Consider the following 27,166-nt stretch of genomic DNA (forward strand, 5'->3'; position numbering starts at 1 on the left):
TACCGGTTTGGCATGGAATGGCTGTATATGCAACTATGATCCAATATTTCCGCTAGTGGAGCCGCTAGCCTATTGACATCAATTTGATATGCCTTTTATCGAATCGGACCAGTAGTTCAAAAATTATGAACTTAGAAAAAGTCATTTTTGGAAAATTAATTTTGAAAAATTATAACTTGAAAAAGATGAAGAGCGCATCTCCGATTTTTTGATATCTTATGTGGAAAGTCCTCAGCTTTCAAGAGAAAACATAAAAAATATAGCGTCCTTGATCCTGAGATCATGTAAACTACAAAAAAAACCAATACAATCAATAATTACTAAAACAAAATCCATTTTTTCGCAAATGTAGTATTTTTTCAATAAAGACTAGACTAGATATACAGCCATTCCATGTCATCAATATAGTGGTTCTCAGATTTCCGTGAAAAGTGGTAAATTTGTTCTTTATATCGGGAGTACAAATAAGTTTTCAGCATTTTTTGTTCAGTTTAACGTTTAATTATAAAAAGAAGAGAAGTCACAGATTATTCAAAGTACTGTTCATCGCTAGCTACACCTTCCCCCATCTTTCTGGTAGCATACCGATTCTACGCTGAACGAAGGACTGGTCTTTTGAGGCAATCCAGTCATCGACCCATTTTTTGGTATCATAATAGGAGGAAAATCGCTGCTCAGCCAGGCCATGTGTCATCGACCGGAACAAATTGTAATCGGGGGGAGCGATGTCTGGTGAATACGGCGGGTGGGGTAAGATTTCCCATTTGATGTTCTCCAGGTAGTTTTTGACACCAATTGCAACATGGGGCCAAGCGTTGTCATGTTGCAGAATCACCTTGTCGTGTCTATCGGCGTATTGAGACCTCTTGTCCTTCAGGGCTCGGCTCAAACGCAGCAACTGTTGCCGGTAACGCTCTCCTGTGATAGTTTCAATTGGTTTGAGTAGCTCATAATGAATGAATATTCGGTTTTGTGGCTGTTGTTGATGGCTGGCCGGGCTTAACCCAAGCATTTTTAACCTTAGGATTGCCGTACCGTATCCACTTCTAGTCAGCATTCACGATTCGGTGCAGGAAACCTTTTCTTTTCTGTCGCTGAAGCAGTTGTTCGCAGGTGAAAAAGCGCCTTTCAATGTCTCTCGGCTTCAACTCATATGGGACCCAATTGCCTTGTTTTTGAATCATTCCGAGTTGCTTTCAACGATGTGAAATTGCTTGTTGTGTTGCTCCCAACATTTCTGCAACTTTTTCTTGTGTCTGGCATGGATCTTCATCGAGTAACTTCTCCAATTCCTCATCTTCTTCATCCGTGGCGCTCCCCATCTTCGAGGTCAAAATTGCCACTTTTGAAGCGGTGAAACCAAGCTCTGCATGTTGGTTCCGACAGAGCATGCTCGCCGTAACGTTCCATAAGAATCCGATGTGTCTCAGCTGCTGTCTTCTTTTGTTTGCGGTAATGTGAAAGAATTCCCCGCAAAAACGGCATTGTTGGAACGAAATTTTCCATTTTTGGAGTGATGGGAAAAATGTTGTTCTGACTTTGAGGATTCAATACGCACTTATACTTGAAGCCTCAACCCTTATTTTTATGATAAAGTTGTGTTTAGTGTTGATGTGTATGTTTAAAATGACAAACCTATCAAGTCAAACGATTGGGACTTATTTTCCACCCAATAGCTAAATATTAGACCCGTATTTTTTTTTTTATTAGGGTGCCCATTTCCATTTTATAGTGATCCGATCCATTTCAGGGTGATCCATGTTTCCTCATTTTTCCAATAACGACTTTTTTCATAACTTTTAAACCACAGAACCGATTCAGACAATCGACATATCAAATTGAGGATAATGAGCTAGTCTTCTTCGAAAAAAAAAATAACACCTACATAGAAATAATGTTTTGAATCTGGCAAAAAAAGACCCTTTTGGAAAAAATGTGAAACAATAATTTTTCGGACCACCCTAAAATAAAAATGGTCACCGTAACGAAAAAATAAAAAAAATACGAATTACCAACGAATTTTGACGAAAACCTGAGAACCACTATATAGGTTTGGCATGGAATGACTGTAAAGTAAATTTCATTATTATACGATTTAATAGTGTTCATTTTTTTTTTAAATAATGTTAATGTCTAGTGAACTTTTTCATGAATGTATACGGAGTTTCTGTGAATGATAGGTAACGGTATTCGGTAGAAACAATAAATTATTTGCGTGGAAATATAAGAGGATCTTTTTCAAGAGACCGCAAAGAGTTAAAGTACGCTTCAGCAGAAATAAAATATTAGCTGTACCGGTAAGTTTCTTCGGTTTTACAACAGATGGCGTAACTTGATTATTATTCCAGTGAATCAAATCTCCTCACATTCGTTGGAAAGCAACTGTCAAAAAGCAACTGTATATGTCAAAAAGTTAAAGCGTAAACAACATACTTTTTTGTCACTTCGAATATGTCGAATTTCGTACCAACGAGAGTATTTTTGCGGGGAGTGTTACTTCATTACTTCAATATGAAGAAAAAAGCTGCGGAAAGTCATCGCATTTTGGCGGAAGTTTATGGTGACCTTGCTCCAACTGACCGAACGTGTCAGGCGTGGTTTGCACGGTTTCAAAGTGGTAATTTTGACTTGGAAGACGAAGAACGTTCCGGACCGCCAAAAAAGTTTGAAGATGAAGAATTGGAGACTTTACTCGCTCATGATCCGTCACAAACGCAACAAGAACTTGCAGATACACTTGGAGTAGCTCAGCAAACCATATCCGATCGTTTAAAAGCAATGTAAATGATCCAAAAGATAGGACATTGAGTGCCGTATGAATTGAAGCCACGAGACGTCGAACGCCGTTTTTTCACGTGCGAATAACTGCTCCAATGGCATAAAAGAAAGGGTTTTTTGCATCGAATCGTTACTGGCGATGAAAAGTGCGTCCATTACAACAATCCTAAACGTCGGTCAACGTATGGATACCCCGGCCATGCATTAACATCGACGGAATATTCACGATCAGAAGGTTATGCTGTCTATTTGGTGGGACCAACTAAAACCGAATGAAACCATTACCTCTACCGACTACAATTGATGCGTTTGAGCCGTGCACTGAAGGAAAAACGGCCACAATACGAGCAAAGACACGATAAAGTTATTTTGCGGCACGATAATGCTCGACCGCATAACCGCGAAATCGGTCAAACATACTTGGAAACGCTGAAATGAAAGGTCCTTTCCCACCCGCCGTATTCTCTAGACAACGATCCGGCTGATTACTACCTTTTTCGATCGATGCAACATGACCTGGTTGACCAATGAAGGTAGTGAAGGTAATGATGTCAAAAATTCGATCGATTCGTGATTAGCCGACAAACCGGGCGATCATTTCCGCAAAGGGATCCGTGAATTGCCAGAAAGATGGGAAACAGTTGTGACTAGCGATAGGCAATACTTTGAATATCAAGTTTGTGCGCATTTTTGCAGAATAAAGCATTAATTTTTGAAAGAAAACGACGTCTAGCTTTGGAAATTAAAAGAATTCACAAGGGTTATGTCGGGCGAAGACGCATAACTGATAACAATAAACTAAAAATATCCTCTGTTGACAACAACCATCAACTATTGTCAACTCATTGTATCAAACGCAAAACTAGTTTTCCAAACTACACATTAATTATTTCTAGCTTGTCACATTAATTCCCAAAATAACTCACACAAACCTTCCTGGAATCATATTAACAACCATCGCGGACGTCCTGCATTCAGTAACTTTCCCCTTCACATCCCATGCATTCAATGAATAGAAAAAAGGTCACTTCTTAACGGTAGCGTTTTTGTTGATTGTTACTTAACCAAAAAGTCATTGAACAAACCAACGGGGCGTTGCCGAATTCGACTCTAGAAATGTGCTGTGCGAATAATCTAAGAAATACAGTAACTATCGATGGATTCCGAAAAAGAAATAAGAAAAAGAAAAAAGAAATAATTCAGATTTCAATCATTACTTACGACTTACAGCATATTATTGAAGTTCTATCGTATTGAACACTCATCACCATACGTTAGCTTCATCAGTTGATTTCGATTGGCTTCGTTTCGATTGTCCATCATATTGATTCTAATAATAGTACATTTCTAAATATAGTTCATTTAGAAGTACCATCGATATATCGTTTCACGCATGAATTCACTAAAGATAATTTCATACGATTGTGCACGTAACACACTAAGGGTAGTAGAATTCGGCGCATGATGTTTTCCTCTGATATAGATTTGAAGCACAATCAACTTCTAAGAAAAAAACTTCTTCGACATATCGCGTATACGTAAATACGTGAATACCAGAATACGCACGACCATCCTTCTGCATTCAATCCTGAGTGATAATGAATGAACGAACCTTTCCATTTTCAGCAATCGCAAAACGTGTTAATCGGAAGGATTGAATCTTCTCAAATCCACACACGTTTCGTGCGTGTGGATGATACTGCAAAGGCTTCTGATCCTTCCACCAAACGAAAACAACTCAGTCACCCCACGTCGCACCTCAAATGTCGATGAAAAGGCTGGCCGTCATTGCGGCCGTAAGCTCGCACAACAGTCTCAGCAATCACACCGTTTCCTACTACAACGCGGACACCAACCAGACGACAAGCGTCCGCGGCACAGGACACTACCACCAGGGGCTGCAGACTATGCGGCCGAAAACGAATCTGCACGGGAATGTCAACATTATGCTCGGCGGGTGAGTTCTGATGATATTTCATTTCTGTAACAGTTATAGGCATAAAACATGTACAAATAAAAGTTTTAAAGATCCCGATTGAATTTTAAAGCTCAGGTCAATTCAAACATTTTCTACGAATCAAGAAACGAACGACGTAATATTATTTATTGAAACATATATTTTGAAATATAATCATTTGTTTCTGGTGCTACAATATAATCATCTAATATTAGGTTGTCCCATAAGATTTTTCCGCGCCACGCATCTGTTTCGAAGCACGTTTCGTTGGTGATAAAGTCTCTTTTTAAAATTTCTCTTCACCACTAAATATGGAGATCCAATATAAGCGTTTGCGGCATGTTATGTTTTATAGCTTTTTTAAGAAAATACAGGTTGGACCCGATTATCCGGAGTATTGATTTTTTTTCACTCCGGATAAACGAGTTAAAACAGAATTTTTTTTCATACGTTTTTTTGCATGTATTTTTTGTTTTTTAAATAAAAAAGAGGAATTTGATTTTCGATTCATCCCCTTAAAGTCAGAAAACACCTTTCTCACATGAAAAAAATATTTTTTTCCAGATTCTCTCAGGTGATCATATTTGATGAAAAAAAATCTTTCTACGCATAAGTTTGAATTTCAGCAATGACAGAGTTATAGAACTTTTTTTCTGTTTCGGACTCTGTTGCCCCACACTGGCTCTACATTAAAAAGTAAGCTACGGAAGACAACTCTGTTGCCTTCATTTGAAAGATGAGAAAATTTAGTATAGGATATAGTAGTGGAACACCTAAATTAGTGTATTTTAATAACATTTTGGAAGTAAAAAACTTAAATGTTAATAATTTTTAATGTGTTATTATTACTTTTATCCCAAAAATTGTACTAACTGAATTGTTCCTATCAATTAAATTGAAGCTCTCAAACCGCTCTACAATTTGTTCTTTGACACCCAAATTCTATCTTTCTTAATTTGGCTGCAATATCGATATTAAGAATTCCTATTTTTACCCAACTGTACATGTAATAGCCACTCAAATTTCACCTTAACGTTGAAAGCTTACGTTTATTCTTGAAATAAGTCATATTTGAAATATAAAAAAAAAATATTTTTTCCAAACTGTATATAATCGAATCACATATAATCGAGTCTGTATATAATCGAGTCCGACTTGTATGAAATGAAAGGGATTGACTAGTAGAACACAGTTATTTATTAAAAATGCAAATCCAAAATGGCCGCCACCACAAAGTGGCGCCAAATATTCGATAGCAGTATAATTAAAGGTATGTTCCAAATTTCAGATTAATCAGTGATCAGGAACAGGGTCAAATTTCAATTAATGTGGGGCAATCCTACGAACACTCAAACATACATACAAACAGGGCAAGCTGAATGAAACCATTTAAAAGTAATTGTTCATTTGGGAACTGCGGCCATCTTGGATTTGTATTTTTCATAAATACCTGTGTTCTACTAGTCAAGCCCTTTCATTTGATACCCATATTGAAGGGGTTGTGGAAAAATAATATGGCACCATCTTGTGGTGGCGTCCATCTTGGATTTGCATTTTTCATAAATAACTGTATTCTACTAGTCAAGTCCTTTCATTTGATACCCATATTAATGGGGTTCTGAGAAAATATGTAATCCGCCATTTTGTTGTGGCCGATATCTTGGATTTGCATTTGTCATAAATAACTGTGTTTTACTAGTCAAGCTCTTTCATTTGATACCCATATTGATGGGGTTGTGAAAAAATATATATGGCGCCATCTTGTGGTGGCGGCCATCTTTGAATTGCATTTTTCATAAATAACTGTATTCTACTAGTCAAGCCCTTTCATTTGATACCCATATTGATGAGGTTGTGAAAAAATATATATGGCGCCATCTTGGATTTGCATTTTACATAAATAACTGTATTGTACTAGTCAAGCCTTTTCATTTGATACCCATATTGATCGGGTTCTGAGAAAATATGTAATCCGCCATTTTGTGGTGACGGCCATTTTGGATTTGCATTTTTCATAAATGACTGTGTTCTACTAGTCAAGCCCTTTCATTTGATACCCACATTGGCTATTTAATATGGAATTATAATACAAATCATCAAAATTTCCGAAAATTAAAAATAAAATACTCCGGATAATCGAGTCTAAAATTCCGGATAATCGAATCCCGGATAATCGAATCTCCGGATAATCAAGTCCGACCTGTAGTGCAAAGCACACAGCAGACGAGAATTGTACAGTTTACGAGAGTGGTACTACGACTATTCGGACCATCCGGGACCGAGTCATTATGCTTCCTGAGAAATGGAAGAAGGCTATAGAACAGAGTGGTTCAGATCTAACATAAAAGTATTCATTTTGTATAACAAATTGGAGAAACTTATCCAACTACTCGACGTACGAGCGATTTGATGTAATTATCCGCACTACCTTCAAAAGAGCACTAATAAAAATAATTGTGCACAATTTAAGCTTTTGATGAGACGAAATTCCTGGCACGGTTAACACATAAAAAGTGTCCCCAAACCTAATCACCAACAATATGGAAAATATTGTATAGGGCAACGGTACGGGTTTTTCATAGTAATCACAAACACACGTTAATCATGGTGTCACGGGCCCAAAAAAAATAAGGGTGGTGTCCAAGATATTACGGAATTGTTAATGTAGGACTACGAAATTATCGCCGGCGAGAACAAACATTATATTTATTCATATTTATTAAGGAACGATATTTTTTACTACAAACATTTGCATTGGTAAAGACCGATGAATGAATACTTTCACTGAGTGGGGTCGCAATTTAATCAGATAGTAGTGTTCTCATATTCTCAACATTAGCATGTACAGTTGATTGTTCGCTGTCTAGAGCGAGATTGAAACACTACTCTTATTGTTTCTGGTTGTCAGTGCAAGCTCCGCACTATGCTTGGTTCGTGCATATTCTGAGGCGAAAAATTTAAACGTCCGTTCAACCAAGTACCAAAATAAAAACTGAAGTTGGGCCGGAACGAGCATAATATTTATAGTACATTCACTGCCTGCCTTTATTTCTTAGGTTTTCACGATTATTACACATTATTCAAAAATTACTATAAGTGCATCTAACAGTACTGCTCTAACTTCTATTTATATGTATTCATAATAGTTTTAGAGAATTTATTTTTTCAGACTTGCAATTACAGAAGAGCATTACGCGGTACAAAAAAAATGTCTTGTATTCCGAATGTTAAAAATTAATTTTAAAAGTATTAAAAAGTATTTTCATACATAATTTTATTCTTTAAATGTCATATTTAATTTATATTTTTTGGTATTCCGAAATTTAGATTTTTTGTTTTTTTTTTCAATGTTGACACCAGGGTCCACCATTTTCAAAAACTAAACATGAAAATTACCGTCCTTCTCAGTCGTTTCGCTCCGAGACCTGAAAAACCCGCACACATAAAAAAATCTTGAACACATCCAAATAAAAATTAAAGCAACACTGGATCTAAAAATTCAAATTTTTTTTTCAATTTTTAAACACCCAACAAATAAAAAATATGATTTGTACCGCGCAAAACTTTATCACGCATATCAAAAAACTCGTGCGAATGCATTTGAACAATATTCGAACTAATATAATTTTCTAGCTGGAGGCGATCTGGCGTAGTGGTAACATCCATGCCTCTTACGCTGAAGGTCACGAGTTCAATTCTCACTCCCGACATTCTTCCAAAAATGGAAATACAAGTGACGAACCAGCCAAATGAGTTGAAAATCACTATAATACAGATAAAAAAAAATTCTAGCTCAAAAACTATAATACCTACAAAATGTTGGTGAAATAATTAAATGTATGATTGTTTAAATTTTCGTAAAAAATAACGAACTGAAAAAAAAATATTTGAAAAATGGGAACTCTTTTTTCTCAAAAACATTTTTGTAATAAGAAACACGTTAAAAGCATGTCAAAAGTGAGAAACACAAAAAATTTACGAGTAAAAAAAATATTTTTGCCGGGCTCTCCATGCAAAAATGCCATAAATTCCGGAAACTATATTTGTTTGAATAAGATACAAGAAAAGACATAAGAAAACATTGTCGACACAAAATCTGGATTTAGAATAAAATTAAGATTAGTTGTAATTTTTTTCAAAGAAAAGATGAAAAGTTGTTGTTAGAAAAACTTTTTCCCTGTAAAAGTGCCCATCTCCTAGTTGGTAACAGTATTGGCAATGCTTTTTTTTTAGAAAATTTTTTTAAAGCCCATAAATGTCTTATTTGGAACCCTATACGATATTTTCCATAGTACTGCTGATTAGATTTTAGGGCACTTTTTACATTTTTAGCCCCGCCAGGCGCTTTGAATTCACGAATCTAATAAAATCGTCGATGTGAAGAAAATTAAAAAAAGCAGACGGTGAAGAAATTGAAAGATATTTCTGTACTGCGCAATGCTCTGAAAGTTCTGAAAAAATCACACATATCAAACAAATCGAACACATTCAAATAAAACCATAGTTGCACAGATGTACTATCTAATCTAAAACTACGTTTTTCGCCATAGATCCTATGATGTACCATATAGCGATTCAAAAAAAAAAATCACAGAAGGGTTGTGTTTGAGACATGACCGCATAGTTGACGTAGGATTCCGTTGGACTATCTGTTGCATGCTGATTTTGGATTTGTTTGCAGAATTACATCATTAAACTCTTTGATAATGATTTGGTGGCCCTGAAAAGGACCGTTTTGTTTGGTTATTGGATATTGTTTGTTCACTCTACCATTGTTTACAACCGAGTGATGATGACACAAGGATGGTAATTAGTCATTGGATGGTGGGAACATCATAGAAGATGCCGAAGTGGAATGAGATATGAAGTGATATAAAATAATTATCATTATCAAACAACAATTATCAATTCTTCTCAACAGAAAAAAAAACGTGTTACTTTATTATAGAGAAAACATATTTGAAATGAAAAAGGTGATTTTCTTTTATAATTTTTACTTTCTGAGTGTTTTCTGGTTTGAAGCGAGAATGGAAATGGGTTGATTCCATTTTCGCTTCAAACCAGACGTAACACCTCAATGCCTCAATGCGAATTTTAATTGGACTAACAACACCTAATACGATATGTAAAGCATATGGAAAATCACTTTTTCGAATATTCTCTCACTTTTCCCATTTTTCTCGCCGTATTAATTTTCCTTGGGTGTAAATGAACACAACAAAAAAGACGCCTGAACTGGACGATCCGTTCTCGAGCAGGAACACACATTGGTTTTTATTTATGAAAATTGAAATAAATCGTTTTATATTTCAAGTCATTTTTAACACAACTGCTACCATATACAATTTTACAGTTACACTTGTGCTAAATGTTTCACAATACACAATACATGATTTATTGATATGAAGTTTCATGAAGCAACCGACATTGAAGTTCCAAATTTGAATTCTATTTGCTAGAATTAATCGCACCACTCACCTCACTTGCAATGTAAAAATGTCCCCGACTTGCATATATTTGCAAATATTCTTCTTCTTCTTTTCCTTTGTTCACGGAGACTTTAAATCTTACGATTCATTCGTCTCCGGTTTGCAAGTCCGATTTCTCCCGAACACCTTGGTTTTGATGTATCTGTTTCGGTGGGAACAAAAGCTCCGCCTACTTTCATGTATTTACAATTCCGATTTCCCTCAGGCTGCTTGGTTTTGATGTCTCTGTTAGGGCACACACTTCGGTAAGAACAATAGTTCCCTCTACCTTGAGGTATTTTCAATGCCGATTTCTCCGTATCTTCAATTTCGACCAATCAGAACAAAGTATTTCCGTTTGTAGATTTTTCGATTGTTTGATAGTAAGTTTCATATAATATAATTTAATCATTGTATTGAATTGTTATGGAGTGCTCAGATCGATTGAACCAAACATCTCGTAAATCCATCAGGAAGTAACGAACCAATGACTGTAAGTACATGAGCCGCCGCATGTGTCGTCAATTTCGACCAATCAGAAGTGGGTATTTCCGTTAGGATAGGGGTAGAGATCTTTGAATTGCTCGGTAGTTAGTTTCATGGCATATATTATTTTATTCAATGTAAAAAAATGTTATGGAGTACCAAAATCGATTGACGCAAAAGTCTTATCAATCCATCATGGAATGACTGAGCAATAAGCGTTTGAAATTAGACAATTTTCACGATGTGCCCGATTTCCGTTTTTCAATTTGTACCCCAATATGTTCCCGAAAGGCGTAATCCTACGTCAAAATTACCAAAATTCATTCTTTGATACCCTATACAATATTTTCCATCGTTTTGTGGACACCTTTTACTTGCCTACCCAGTCAGACCCTTTGTGGCTCTAATTTCAATTTACGTGAAGAACATTCGTGGCTTTCGTCTGTACAGAAATTAAAATAATTCATGTTTAATTTTGAGCAATACTTTATGCATGGACCATGTGGAACTACTTATGACTTGTGAGCAAAATTGATGGAAAATAATCCAGTTTGGAGACTATTGTTTGTCTTTCACATAAAATATGGGTCTTGAAGGATTGAAAATTAAGTATTCTTGCTTGAATCGAGTAGACTGAAAGTGTTCTTAAAAGAAATTTTATCAGCCATTGATCAAACGAAAGAATACGTACGCTTCAACTTTATCTGTTTAACTCATAAATTTAATTCCGAGGAACATGCATGTTCATAGGTCGCATACAAATCTCAAAAACTGTCAGCTATCTGCTCGATCTATGTCACAGAATAACCGAGCGAGCGTAACTGACTTACGAAATTTGCTGCCAATCTAGACCCAGCAATTGCCAACCCAATGAGGCAGACAAACTAGTTTCACCTCTTATTTTAACCCTGCAAGAATCCCCACTATGCGAAGAATGCGCGCTTTCGAGCAGTGAAATTGTCTCTCTATCTGTTATCCAAATTCGTTTAATGTTACAAATTAAAAGTGGAACGCATTCATTTATTTTCCACCGGTAGAAAGTGTCCTCTGTATGCACCTGCGAACAACCAGGTTTGCGCATTGCTTTTATTGCATATCAATATAAAGTCATGAATGACGCACCCACTTGAGGAATTCACGGAAACGATTTCCCACGGATGGTGCATTTAATTCCATTAGCAGCTCGCGTGTGAAAGGAGTATTTATTTATTGTCCTGTGAGGGTTGAGAAAAGTTACTGTTCTGTGTGTGTGTGTGTGTGTGTGTGTGTGTGTGTGCGCGGTCAAAGCTTTTTCATGCACTCAAGCGGTAGATTGTTTCCAGAAAATGTGATATTTTGAATCGCTTAACAATTTCAAATTGCAAAAAATGATCGCTTGGTGATTTGTTTTAAACAGTATGAAACAAGAATACAGCTCACTTCTCTATTCATAGATAATCGTACCACAAATTGACATACGAGACAAAATAGAAACGGGAGAAGATAGATGCAGAATTAGAAAAATAGCTATCACCTTTGAGTATAGAGGATTTTAATAACATTCTATGTTAAACTCTCGTACGACAAAAAAGGAAGCAGAAAAAGTAATGTAACGTATCATGCTTTGTCCGGAAACGATCGTTCCATGCATTCGTTTGCTGTGAATATGTTGCTTTGTGGGCTGAAGCTTCTCAGCAAGCTGATAAACACTGCACTCAGTTGTTTGGCGGGGGTGGTGATGTGGTGCATTTCTTTCCGAGTGATGTGAGTGATAAGTTCTTTTATGTCTTAGCGATTACTAACTAGGGCAGTGTTTCTCGCGGAACAATTCACATCCATTCGTTTGCAATTTCCTACTTCAAATCCCAGGCGGTGTGAAGGTGTTTTTATTTTCTTCGTTGGCACACTTTGACAGTTGGCGGATCTGGGCATTTTAGTACATTGAATCGATAAACAATGATAGGGGCTGTGACGGAGAATTTCTTTTGATCTCGGAAATTCCCGAAATTATTGCATATTTCAAATTGTCTATTTACGCTACCAAAACTTCAAGTGGGCTATATCTGTGACATATCCGCAAGGTGGCCGTAGGATTACCGTTGGCTTAGCAATCAATAAGTAACAAGCATATAGCTCTTGAATATTTCAACTTTCGAATAAAGTGATTATCATGCAACTTCGTTTAGTCGGAAAAGAATCATTAACGCTCAGAAGAGGAATCGGTTCCTCCTCGGACATACCCAACGCAAATAACTCCCGACACTTGGAATCATCGATAGCGGCATTCGTAAGCATTCGATAATAGAACTGCTGTGTTTACCTAAAAAAAATGCTCCTTTCAGTCCGGCGGCAGAAAAAAATGGTATTGGAAGAGAAGAGCATAGTGCTTGGCGAACTAGCAACTAAATTATTTTTTTCCTCTTTTTCTTCTTATTGAATTATAGAGACTTTTAACGTTTGCAGTTCATCCGTCTCTAGCCCTGTGAACAACACAACCCAATCCAAACCTTTACTCCACTTGCCTTGACAAAGACACTTCATTGTCGTTCGCCGCTCCTCCACCTGTTTTCAAATTTTCAATTTTTAAGCTATTGAAAGAAGTTTTCGGGTCAATAATTAATAAGCTCTCTTCCTCCCCTTCAATTAAAACCATCGATCGATTGATGAATTCGTCAATAAATGATATTAGAACTCATGCTTTCATCAAACAACATGGTTTCTTTGATATGGTGGAATATTATTTACACCATATCAAACATTTCATTTTCTCCGCTATCAAATAGCCAATGACACAATTTGTAAAGAATCTGTACTGAATTGTTGTCCACACTTCGTTTTTCGCTAAAGGCTCCGTTCGATCCGGCTGCAGAAAAGAAATGGATTTGGGAGAGAAAAGCATGGTGCGAGATCATCTTCCATGTCTTTGCAATCATAACAAAATGGTTTTCCGAGCGATTTCGTGATTTCAAGAGCCTGTTTTAAAGCATTTTTTTGACTACTGAAACAATTTTTCGAATCAACAAGTAACAATCATATAAATCTTAGACATTTTATCTTTGGAAGGATGTGATTATCATACTGATTGTGTCACATTTACCCGAAGGACAGTTACTCGGACCACAGCTATCCGAAAGACATTCACCCGAATTACAATCACCCGAATGTAACAAATAATCGAATGGAACATCTACCCGAATGCAACATTCACCCGAATGTATCGGTTGGACTGTTGTAGCGGACCGGGTTTCCAAAGACAACCCGGAAGCTACGGCCAGCTCGAAGAAGGCTAAGCAGTTATCTTTCTCACCCGACCTCTCTTAAGCGATTGGCTTAAGCGCCACCTCTTTCGAGGACCAATCGCCGCGTTCGTTGCCCAGCTAGAGGCCTGACACGCAGGCCTAAATTATGTCCTTTTATAAGGATCGGGGAACAATCGAGCTGTACCAATTCCAGCAAGTGAAGGCTGATGGAAGACTCCCGCAGAAACACCAGAGGAAACGTTAAACGCCTGAGAATCACTCCAAATACGACGGAAAACCTCTACAGGGTTTTCTCATCATAGGAAATGTTCAACAACAATCCACCAGACTGGCACGGCCATCTGGGAAACAAAAGTGCTGACAACAAGAATTCCAGACATTAACCTCGATACACGGATAACGTGAAATCCTTATGAAAATAAAATGAACAATCACAAGATCACATTTATACTAACGACTTTTATTCATAACAAACGACATGACAACAACCTTTCTGATTGATGTGTGGACTACGATTTACAATTTCTACATTTATTTGTACACTTAACTTTGCTTAGATCTAAGGGACATCACATATGCACATGGACAAACAGGGTACCTGGGGAGTGCGGTGAGGACACAAATTTTCTCACCGACTCCTTCTGCTTCTTTGCGGCGGATTCTCCGCCGGTTGGTAGCCTCTAGCGGGTCTGTTGAAGGCGCGATGGTAACGGCGCAGCCTTTTCTCCGACGCGTTTTGGTTCGTCGGGTCTCGCCAAGAGGAGCTTCCCTATTTTATCAATTTATTCACAGTTAGAAAAATGTCTCTAAGTTATACAATATATGTACCTGTTGTAGTCGCTTGTTTGCTCGTTAAATTTTGTTGAGCGTTTGTTTGCTAACTAGGAACAAATGATGACACTGAAACAATTCAACTTCATCACCACAAAGACTTCACGTTATATAGAAAGAACTTACAATTAGTGATCGCGAACAAAACACACAATGGTTCCGCAATGTCGGACAGTTCTTGGCAAAATGGTCGAAGAACATTGTAGTCCTCAGATAAACCGCAGGGTATCTCGCGATTCAGAGCTCAAGCTCAGCCGAAGACAATTTCCCCAAAGCATCCCCTTGTGTGCATCTTGCTTCAACTAACCGTCCTTGAATACGACCTTCTCATTCCCCTCCCCAAACTCAAGGCAACGAAAGTAAGCGCTGCGCGAACAGACACTCATTGGCCGAACAACTTTGGCGATTGAGCTTTCGCCCTGCTCCAGGGAGGTGGGATGGGAAATCTGAGCTCTTGAGTATACTTCCTGGAGTATCTTTCAGATTGAGTTGAGTTGTGACTTAGTGGCGGTACACTGTTAATGTTTCAGTGTGAATATTTGAATTTAAATATTTGAATCTGACCTTTTTAATAATTACTAACTATCCTAACCAATATATAAATAAATGAGTATATAAATAAATAAATAAATAAATAAAAAAGTAAATAAATAAATACACCAAAATATTGTAAATAAATAAATTTAGAAATAAATAAACAACACTCAATAAATATGCCCACCAACAATAAATAAGTAGATAAATAATCTGAAAACATCACATGACGATAACAGTTGTGCCAACTGTTACACTGTAATGCGCTGGTCGATGTAGGGTGCTCGCGTTCTCAGCGGGAACCGAGCCGGGTGAGAGCAGGAACCGCTTCCTATGAGGGCAATTGGGCTGGACTTCTTGGATTGACTTCGCCTCATGAAGCCAACGACGCAGTTGGACTGGACTAGCTTGGCTAGCAGCAACCGCTTGCACTCGATTAACCTTGAAAAAGACTTTTTCAAAATGAACTCTTTTAGAAAACTTTTGACTCTTTTGAATGCGGCAATGGTGGAAAACCGGACGTTCTGAGGGTCGGATACAAACACAGGAGACTTTGACTATTTATGCTTTCATATCTTTTAACTAATGTTTTCTCTTTATATTGTTAATTTTAATTCACTTTGATATCCACTCTTTGATTGTTGTACAGCGACTGATGCGCTCCGTTGTGGGCGCCATGGCCCGAAATCTTCGAAGATGAAAAGTGAATATCGACTATATACAGATTTCTCAGTCGCTTCGCTTCGACTAGGACTACTTCGGCATTCATCATCAACATGATTTGACTTGACTCGAAAATGAATTGACGAGCGTTGAGAGCGAAGATGACTGATGAATTATTCTAGTCAATGATTACAGACACCATTTATGGACGGTTTATTGTATACCCACCATGAAATCAAACCAACGAACTTAGACAGTTAGCGGGTATGCTATAAAAGTCCTCGCGTTAGTATTAGTTAATAGCATGCAAAATAGCGTGCAGTTTGAGAGGAATTCTGAACAAAACTTTAGTTCACTTTGACTCCGAGATCGATTGTGATAAAAAACATACAGAAAAACGGGTTTATATCAACAAAATTGAAAATTTTTACAGTGGTTCTGAACGCAACACTGTACGCTATTTTATATGTGTGAGTAATTTTCGTGTACGAGACAAAAGATCTAGCTCGATTCGGATTGCGTCATCTCGGCGGCCTGGGGTTCGCCTCGGTTCCTTATCCTCGTTAGATGGAGATTTCGCTCCCATTACATTGATTTCAGAATAAATTTCATCACGAAATAATAAATTCATGATAAACATTGTGCTGCGGTGGCATTATTACGTAAGTACCATTTTTTCTTACCAATTCTTTTCACATTTTCATGGCTTAATGTGTTTTATGTTTGCTTCGTATTTTTGTTGCTCTTCCATGTTGTTTTGATTTAATCTTATTTATCAACAGGAGATTCGACAAAACTTAAGAGCAATATGAGAGAGCGAAACAAGATACACATTGCAAATAAGCATGCATTAACCCAAAACAATATTCGTAGTGCAGCGATACCGATTATTTCAACGATTTGCTATATTTCTAGTGCAGCGAAAAAACAATAGTTTAAAAATAATTAAAATTTGAATTTTTCATCAAATTTCTTTTATTGAAAAAACTGCATGATGTTACACAGGAGATCCTAAATAGTACGTTTACAGTGAAAAAACTTTTCAACTTGTTGCATTTTCTACGAATTTAAACAGAATTTTCTGCCGGCGCTCTAAAATCGTGGTTTTGTTACACAAAAATGACTCCCAAATTCATATCGTACATTTGAGCAACCCAAAAAAAAATTGGAGTGTTGCCAGATACCTTTAGAAGTTTTTGATTAAATAAAATATTGAAATAAAATTTCAAGTGCAGCGAAAAAAATATTTTTCGTTGGTGGCAATATAGTTGCCACGGCCTTATAAAGTGTTAGCCTTTTCGCATACTTTGCCACATACACGGCTCCGACTGAAAAGGATACAGGTTCACATTTAAGCTCTCCATTTCACACTTAGAAAACACTTTCCATGTATACTTCCAAGATTCAATTTCATTTTTATAGTATGGTGTAATGTTATCAGATATTTATACAACATTACCAGAAGCTATGTGGATAGCGCAACCGTGCATTCCAACCAGCCTTGGTTCGATTTCTGCTTGGCATCGTTTGGACTTTTTTTTACTACAGGCAAACCCAGGGTTACCACATATACAGAATATTCAGATTTTCTGTCAAATTTCAGATACAGAATTACAGATTTTCAGCAAAAATACAGAGTTTACAGTTTTTTTTTTTAATTTCAATTATTAAATGTATTACTGTGCATACATAGATACCTTGATTTAGAAAAAGTTGGACGCAGCGCAATGAGATGGTTTTTGTTGGAGGCAGTTATTGAGCGAAATCTTGAGCGATTTGAAGAGCTTAAACTATTTTTTTTTCCAAGTTTTGTATGACCATAATCAATCCGCCAATCGTATATTGACTCATTTATACGACCCTATGACTAAACCGTCAATAATGTCAATCGCTCCTTTCAATCAGAAATTTCTCAATTTTGCGAACTTTATAATGAGAGAAGACTGTTATTGTTGATCATGTTGGGTAACTTATGTTTGGAGAGCTACGTGCAACGATTCGTTGATGCTGACCTTGATGTGAAAGATTTTGGAGAAGCTTGAGGATGTTTGCGTTGATATCGATGCACAGAAAGCTGAAGAAAGATTGGGTGCAGCTAGGAAGCTGATCTTCAAATCGATTTGTCGTGACTTCTATATTGCATTGGTGAAACATAGTTGCAGCCTTGATAAACCCTCAAAATTTCTTCAAACTACCAAACCTTAATGATTTGATGCTAAAATTTCCTCAATTCGTTTAAACAGGTAATAGACAAGGCCTGGATTACGAATTTAGGCTACTCAAGTCGAATATTATGGGGCAAAAATTGAGTGACTCGGATATAACTTGGTCCCAGCTGTTGGATGTCAAAAGGCGTGATGAGAAATGTTTGTATGCATTGGTCGTTTGTAAGACATGTTTTGCGGCTCCGCAAAGCTTATGCGATTGAGCCTTACAAATAAATGAATTGGGAAAAAAACATTTGATGACATTCATCAGTATGTGTTGAGCGAATATTTTTGCTTTACAAAACAAAGTCCGGAAATTGGTTGGTTCCCACAACTATGAACTCTATTTTGAGAGCAAAGAATGTATCGGGCGAAGTAGGGCGTCAAAAATGAAGTTGAAGAAACATTTTAAGGCAAAGTACAACAAAACCATGTAAAAACATTGTACAATTCAGAGGCGAAAAACTTTCCTATTGACACGACTTTAACAACCCATAAATAAGAAAAATAAGTTCAAAGTGAAAATAAACCTTTATTTTAATTTTTTTTCCCTTAACTCTCCGATACAGATTTTTTGGCTAAAAATACATATGTACAGATTTTTTTCCGAAAATTTTACAGAATTAAATGTGGCAAACCTGTTTTTGTGCGGTCCCTCTTTGCGTGACTTCTCGTTTGTGCGATTTTATTATGATATAGGGTCTTGAATCACACAAACCAATCGCACAAATACTAAAATCGCACCTAAACAGTCACACAAATAAGAAATCGCATAACAAGCAACCGCACAAAAAGATTTGCCTGTATTCCAAGCTGACGTTCGATCTGAAAGAAAGAGAGAGGTGCTCCCATACTTAAAAACATTTTAAAACTCTTGAAAAATGTGCTTTTATTCGTTCATTTCACTCTTTTGCACACAAAAAAGCTTTTTTTTTCTACCCACGACTATATGTTTTCTGCCAACGTTAGTTTGGATGCACATTGTATTTTTTTAAATACTATGAAAATTGTAGTTTTGAATAGTTGCCAACTCATATATGAAGTTTCACAAATCGAAGAGGCTGTTATTCGGTTAATTTGGCGTGGAATCGCTCTTTTGTTCATCGAATATTAACTGACATAATTTTCTTCTCGAAATAGAGAACAACGATATCTCAGCTGATGCCTTTTTTTCTCTAGTTAATTTACATACAATATGAATTGATATGATTTGTAGGCAAATCGTTTGCGTTTTTTTTCAGCAAACTTCCAATAAAAATTTGAGCCCAAAAACAGTGTCACGCCAATTCGCAAACTCAACAACTTTAACACAACGACGTCATACGCTACCATCCAAACATGTTGGAATCAGCGGCAATATGTAACCGAGCAGAACCTTCCGTTGCGTGTTACTAACTACATAATTACATCGTTGTTGAATCAGGTTAAGCCGTACTAGATGATATCGATTTACATACATTTCCACGCCGGCAACCGAGTTAGAGTTGCGAATAAGACATAAAAAACTTCAACCCGAACAGATATCGTCAGCAAAAACCGAATAAATACAACCAAAAATCACTATTGATAATAAGCAACTTCTACCGACCTAGGAGAAGCATCGTGATGAATCGACATTTTAACCATTCATCGGCAAAGAACGGGGAAACAACCATCACACACACGCGATGTTGCTAACTTTTAGATCGTAAATATTCCAGCTGAATGATAGGGACATTAAGGTAATCATGAGTCCTAATCGTGGATTCATTTATTCGGGAAGTTTGACCAATTATTACTTATTTGTCTAAGTTGTTAAACCGATTTCTGCTGGAAAGAGTAATCACACTTGTTTGCGTACTTGCTTGCTCCCTCTACTTCCAGGGCGATGTTGTCCGTCGTAATCATGGTGGTTTGCTTCGTGTGCTACTGCTGCCATCGCAGCATGAAGAAACGATCCAGCTCTATCTACCGGCAGCAGTGGCTGGAAAATGAGGCTAATATGGACATATATAGCGTCGAACAGGTGAGATCTAGGTTATAGCTTTCTATCTAATTTGAATATTAATTATATCGGAGTGAACCTTCCAAGAGTGACGTCCGTCCAGCACCTGCGACAGCAGGGATGGCGAAAGAATACGATTGTCATTGGCTGGCGGTGCTTCGCGCCGCCCAGTGACGTGTCCTTCTTGTGAGAATAACACGTCAAAGTTCTGAATATTTCATATCTCTTGCCGCGGAAGCGGGTTATCCCCAAGGGTCCATTCACATGCCGCCAAATATCGGTATGTAGAAGCGTTTCCTGAGTCGTCGTCCCTTTCATCTACCTGCAGCCGCAAAAAAAAAAGAAACACACGTGTATCGCGCCTAGTTGGCTGCCGGAAAGAAGATATTACGTGTCGCTCCGGGAGGGATGAAAAAGGAGGTTGAGGAACGTGGCGTAGTCCTATTTCTATGCCAAGGAAAAACAGCCGACATAAAAATACGTGTGCGGTAGTATCATTCATTGTGAGTTTCATGAAAAATTCAGTCACAACAGAAAACATAACAGATAGCTCAGTGATCAACTACGCGGCTAGGGATGTATCACATGAAAATACAACAAAGGAATTATAATGCAAATGCTCATTAACCCATTAACGACCAAGCTGTGAAAAATATTTTTTGACGAAAGCCATTGGTGTAATTTAGTCTGCCATACAAATGAAACATAAATTTTTGCATAACTCGAGAACTAATCAAGCAAATTGTGCCATATTTGGCATGTGGAGGTTTTGGGGGGCACGAAACGTTTCTATGATGGTTCGACACATCTAACCCCTCTCTAAGGGCATGGGGGCTGCTGGACCCATGAACGTGCGCTTAGTAAGAAAACGTGGATGTGATAACGAAACATAAATTTTGGGCGAGACGAAGTTTGCCGGGTCAGCTAGTTAACCATAAAAAAGAACATTTTTCAATACTTTCAAGTAATCATCATCTTGTTCTGCTTCATCAGTGAAATCGCCCAACGGCGTAGAATATTCACACCAGTAATCTCGTTGAAATCATTAAAATCCTCAAAATCGTCGTTCGTCCCAACAATGTGTGTTCTTCTATCAAAATAATACTGTAGAAAGGTTCACACATTTTGAGTTCTATTAGGTGCTGTTATTAAAATTCAAAACATTTTCTGCATTCTATTAACGATTTACATGATTGCAAAATTGCAAATACATGTAACTGCAAAATTTGAAACTATACTAAATTTGCATAGCAATGGCTTGATTTAATCCTTACAGTACGGAGTGTATTTTACAACATCAAGCAAATGGATCCAAATTTGGCGAGTGGAGGTAAGAGATGTTTCTATAGTAATTTGACATTCCTCCTCCCTGTCTAAAAGGGGGCTGTCATACAAATGAAGCACAAATTTGTACATAACGCGAGAAGTCATTAAAGAAAAAATAATCTTGGGGGACCTTGGGGGACCTCACTCCACACCAAGGTAGCCATAGTAAAATCTGTGTTTTTGGTCTCAAAAAATCTTTCCATTTTAGTTTTTCCCAGCAAATCTGTATAAAAATCTGTATTAAATTTATAAGTTCGATTTTAAAGTATAATCTTAGCTTCAGTATACCGTTCTGAATCATATTTCGGACACTTTGTTCTATTATCTTGAAATGCTTAATGCACTGATGATATAACTATAAAATTAATATTCCAATTGCTTCTTAAGAGTATTCCCTTGGTTTCACAATCACTTCATTTGAGAATTACATTTGAATTATTACATAGTAGAAAAAAAATCCAACAACATAACTCATTATTCTTTGTGTTTGACGTTTGCTTAGCGAGAGCACGTAGAAAATTCCAAGGACATACTAAACGCGGTAAAAAAGAGGTAAATACCCCTTCATCTATATTTAAATTTCTCCCGTGTTTCATCTGTTCTCATAATCGTTATCAGGGTACTGTGATTGCTTGGTTAGTGTTTCGCAGTTGACTGTAAAATATAATCAAGTGTAATGTAATTTTCGTTCAAAAAATTACAAAATAAAGTGTCCGAAATTTGAATTCAATCTGTCCGAAATTTGATTTTTTATAAATAGTGTCCTAAGTTTGATTCTTATTCGCTAGTTTTGAAAAGCATTTTATTCGATGATTTTTTTTATGTTTTCAATCAAATGGGTACCGAAGTAGAAAGCTTAAAAGCATGTTGAACTAATTTATTAAAAATATCAACCAAATGATACCTGTGCATAAAGTTGAGATCTGTTTTCTGCACCATATGCCTTAAGCGTCCAAAATATGATTCAGAACGGTATTCTAATTCATTTTCGTGCGTCGGAGAATTATTATTTTGGAAATCCTTTGAATTAAATTTTAAAAAAATCCAGTATACTCGTATTTCTGTTAGATGTAGTCCTACGTAAATAAACATGATCTGTATTGATATAAATATTTTGCTCCAATGCATAGACAAAAAAAGATTTGAATATTCAAGTATATTATCTATTACAAACAAATCTAAACCTCTAGATATATACTACCAGTATTAAATTTGATCATTTTCTGTTTGATTGTTTGATTTATTGACACTCTAATTATACCTCAAACTATTCCCCAATCTTCATCATTCCGCATTCCGACCAGCATTTCAAGGTCCGATTACGTCGGGAACATATTGAGGGTACAAATTGAGAAACGGTGAATTGATCGCGTTACGGTAATCGCCCTATTTTGGGTGCTTATTGCTCAGTTCTTCTATTGCTAAATTTCGGCACCCTCTAACAATCTATTGCAATATAGATAGTTATTCAATAGTCAGTATGTTCATGTAACGATCAACGTCGTTCAAAAAATGTTTCTACAGATTACACTTAACATTTTTTTTTCTGTCTTTCCTACCATCACCCGCAGTGTTACGACATCCCCGCCGGGATGGTGACGGCGACAGGACCGGGCGCTGGAAGTGGTCCCTTCTTTCTGGACAACGCCACCGGCAACGAGTACCAATCGCTTCCGACGATCAGCCCCCATCATCCAAATGGTCCCCCGCCGAGTTACGACGCGGTGCTGGCACACGATGAAATGGCCGCAGAGGAAATGGCTCGCCGTAAGAGCTGTGAATTTGGTGCGATATCGTGTAACAGAGGAAGCACCAGATATGATGGATTATTATACGATTCGATTAGAAATAAAAATCAAAAACGAAGCCAGCAATTGGCGGCGAATCCGGAGGTGAGCAGTATATTTGGTTCGCCTGTTACATGTGATGATATTTGGAGAAATGGTGCGAATACCAACTGTCATCTGACCGGACGTTTACAACTATTTTGCCGGAAATGCTGCCAAATTGTCGACAGTGAGCTAATGCAGGGAAATGCGATCAACATCGACAGAAATAATCCCGCCGTAACTGGGGGCACAACCAGTGATAGCGTGAATGATTGTGCGAGAACCAGAAACAACGGTGACAATTTTTTAGATTGTGTTGGCAGTTACATCGGTGATATTAATGGTAACATGCATGCTGCTGATCGCAATTGGTGCCCTCGTACGTTCTCAAACTGTCCCAATCACAGCTCTAGATTAAATGAGTTATTACAGGATTTCCAATTTCATTCGGCTGCTGTTGCTGCTGCTAGCAATGCCAGTTGCAACAGCAATGAATTCAATTGTTCCGACTGCACCAACAACAATGACAATACTAACAATGAGACGGGTCAGTGCAGTGCCATTGTCCGAAACGATGACGATGAAGCGAAACAAAACGAAGAGAAGAATAATAATCTTGATGCGAGAGCAATGTCGGGATCCATCAAATCGAACAGCACTTCAATTGGGGTTGCAGTTGACAGTGATGATAACCCTAATTGCCCTGTTACTAACAATATCAATTCGCCCGCTGGGGTCAGATCTGCGCACAGTCGTGGCTGTAGACTCGCTGCCGATCGCAACGGCAACGAAGCGGAGGACGCTACCATGAGAAATTTGGCCGAAAATGGTGTTATCAGACTAGACATGAGCCAAATCATTGACCAAACCGGATTACCCACATACGAGGCTGCTTTGAAGTTGGAGTCCAGCGGGTATGTCTAGAGTGAGTGTTATCGTGTGTCGGCACGCATCGCAAATATCAACTTGTTTTCACAGCGATAATAATCGCGATGGCCTTAACGTAAATAATATGTAACTGTAAGAAAAAATAGAAAGTTTTACAAAAATATTTCAAGCAAATTGTTAGGCGAAAATTATTCAACCATTGTGAAATATTGTTAAGAAAATATGAGTAGCAACTGTATGTTTCAATGAAAGGATTATATTTCGCGGATTACTATAAAATAAAATGAAATGATTGAATCGATGAAGAATTACTCGCGTAACAGTTTTATTTTTTTTATTTACCATTGTTTATCAATTCTGCATAATCTCAAAACATTACAAAAGTACGGATGCAGATGACAAAACAGCCCTATGGCCCTGAGAGAGTTTCTTAAAAAAATAATCAAAATTGGCAATAATAGTCATGAAATGAAAGAAAAAGGGAGAGTATGATGTCTACCAGATTCAATGGAAGAAATCGTTGGGAAAATAAACTATCACATCCCAAGACTACGTTTTAATGGACATAATGCACATAAATTTTGTTCAATTCGATCCATACGATGGATTCATAAATGCGCAAACTCATCACATTACATCTCGAGCTCGAATCCTTTTACAGCAGTTATTCTTCCAATTTTATTTTAGAGTTTTTTTTTTTTTGAGAATTTGCAATGTACAAGGCTGGCCGTGAACCCTGGTGAATGGTTGGAAGGAATCTGGTTTATATCCCGAAACCGGTAAAAAACCAATTTCTGCTGACAGCCCCCAACTAATATCTCTACTGAACTGTATGGGGAAGATTCTTAGGAGCAGAGGCGAATCATCATAATGGAGTCTCGTGTCCTAATCGACAATTGTTAGTTTGATTTTCGCCTCGATTAAACGGCAGACACGTATCTCTCCGAACTTGAGAATCTCCAGTTTGCTTGGATTCCAGACATGGTTACCTTGTATCTCTTGATCTGTCAAAAGCATACGAACGTACCTGGCATTTCCCAATCTTCAAACCTGTCCAAGAAATGGGAATCAAAGGTCGTATGAGTTTTTTACGTACGAAGTTTCCTTAAAGACAAGCCCTTGGATGTATTTATTTTCCATATAAGGCTGGAGATTAATTCAAACCGTCAATGGATGGTTGTCATACCTAGACAGGATGAACTCTCCGATGGAAAAGTATCAGATGAACTTCTAGAGAACAGGGATGCTAAGTCAGACATTATGCCAGAAAATCCCTTGTCTTCATGTTTTAGTGTATCCAGATGTTACCATCTTCATCAGCCTTCATGACTTCAAACTTACAGCCAGGAAAAAACTTCAATCCTCTATCCACTCCGTAGTAGAATTGGCAGATGAAACAGACTTTACAATTTTCCCAGTAAAATCTCAACTCTAACTAATAATTCATAAAATACATGCTCAACCGAACCAGAAAAGTAAAAGGTACATCTCTAAAAAAATTTGAAGTCTACTTTGATCGAACGCTTTGCTTCAGGCACCGCATAGACTATGTGAGGAGTACTTCGGATAAACGCCTCCAAACAATCAGAGCGATTGAATTTAGAGTTCCCTGAGCACATAGAACATCTATCATGCAAATTGTCAGTTGCTGGCGTTGTTCAAAATTGTTTTATGGTGCTGGCATCTTTTCTATTGAAAAACCTGTATCCGTTATGCAACAAAATTCCACAACATTTCCTCACATCATGTAACGAGAGGTATAAATACTTCCATCATATTATCACTGACGGTTCCGTTACAAACCAAAAGGTTGGCTACAAAATTACCAGCGACTTTGCGTGCAAACATCCACTTTACCCTAATCCTGCTCCATATTCAGTGCGGAAGCGTACGGCTCTTTTGAGAGCTCTACCCTTAACCCTCCCCAGTCTGGAAACGCGATGGTACTCTTCAGCAAGCTGTTTACAAGAGCTGCAATCCGCTTCTACCAAACACCCTTGGCTTGTTTTTCACCTAGATTTTCGCTTCAAATGTCTGCTGTTAAATGTCAATGTCTCTTTCTGCTAAATTCCAGGTTACCCTGGAGTTCTCCGTAATGTCGATAGACTGGCGGGTTTAGAATTAACCAAGCAAATGGAACGAAATTTGGCATGTGAAGGTTTTAGGGTGCAATAAATATTTCTATGGTGGTTAGACACCCCACTCCCCTCTCTAAGGGGGGTCGGCTGCCATACAAATGAAACACAAATTTCTGCATTACTGGAGAACCGATGAAGCAAACGAAATCAAAGTTGGCATGTGGAGGTTTTAGGGTGCAATAATTTTTTTTTACGGTGGTTAGATACTCCTCCACCTCCACCAATATCGAGAATTAATCAAGCATATGCAACCAAATTAGTCATCTGAAGGTTTTAGGGTGCAATGAATGTTTCTATGGTGGTTAGACACTCCGCTCGCCTCTCTAAGGGGGGGGGGGGGCTGCCAAACAAATGAAACACAAATTTCTGCATTACTCGGGAACCGATGAAGCAAACGAAACCAAATTTGGCATGTGGAGGTTTTAGGTTGCAATAAATGTTTTTACGGTGGTTAGATACTCCTCCCCCCTCTCTTAGGGGGGGCTGCCATACAAATGAAACACAAATTTCTGCATTTCTCGAGAATTAACCAAGCAAATGGAACGAAATTTGGCATGTGGAGGTTTTAGGGTGCAATAAATATTTCTATGGTGGTTAGATACCCCACTCCCCTCTCTAAGGGGGGGGCTGCCATACAAATGAAACACAAATTTCTGCATTATTCGAGAACCGATGAAGTAAACGAAACCAAATTTGATATGTGGAGGTTTTATGGTGCAATAAATGTTTTTACGGTGGTTAGATACTCCTCCCCCCTCTCTTAGGAAGGGGGGGGCTGCCATACAAATGGAACACAAAGTTCTACATCACTCGAGAATTAACCAAGCATATACAACCA

At 37.6% G+C, this 27,166-nt stretch overlaps 2 protein-coding genes across 11 annotated transcripts in view; one reads left to right on the forward strand and one right to left on the reverse strand.

Moving 5' to 3' along the window:
* The window catches only part of LOC129770859 (uncharacterized protein DDB_G0283357), a 30,141-nt gene extending 5,643 nt beyond the window's left edge, over window positions 1-24,498 (forward strand). Inside the window, exons 2-4 of one of the 4 annotated variants that reach the window (XM_055773998.1) lie at window positions 4,405-4,735; window positions 20,027-20,168; window positions 23,045-24,498. In XM_055773998.1, the coding sequence (XP_055629973.1) occupies window positions 4,542-4,735; window positions 20,027-20,168; window positions 23,045-24,226 (1,518 nt within the window). In that variant the 5' untranslated portion in view covers window positions 4,405-4,541 and the 3' untranslated portion in view covers window positions 24,227-24,498. Of the gene's footprint in view, window positions 1-4,404; window positions 4,736-12,144; window positions 12,433-13,618; window positions 16,619-19,313; window positions 19,885-20,026; window positions 20,169-23,044 lie in introns of those variants that run through there. The other 3 variants (XM_055773999.1, XM_055774001.1, XM_055774000.1) reach the window with 3 other exon arrangements.
* The window catches only part of LOC129770855 (probable beta-hexosaminidase fdl), a 94,877-nt gene that overhangs the window by 42,396 nt on the left and 25,315 nt on the right, over window positions 1-27,166 (reverse strand). The window contains exons 1-3 of one of the 7 annotated variants that reach the window (XM_055773986.1): window positions 14,886-15,290; window positions 14,757-14,828; window positions 14,561-14,697 (exon numbers count right to left, since the gene is read on the reverse strand). The exons of 5 other annotated variants lie outside the window; for them this stretch is intronic. The gene's annotated coding sequence lies outside the window, so the exon portion shown is untranslated. Of the gene's footprint in view, window positions 1-14,526; window positions 14,698-14,756; window positions 14,829-14,885; window positions 15,291-27,166 lie in introns of those variants that run through there. One more of the 7 variants, XM_055773985.1, reaches the window with a different exon arrangement.

The sequence above is a fragment of the Toxorhynchites rutilus genome, chromosome 2, assembly GCF_029784135.1.
Source record: "Toxorhynchites rutilus septentrionalis strain SRP chromosome 2, ASM2978413v1, whole genome shotgun sequence".
Classification (NCBI taxonomy): domain Eukaryota; kingdom Metazoa; phylum Arthropoda; class Insecta; order Diptera; family Culicidae; genus Toxorhynchites; species Toxorhynchites rutilus.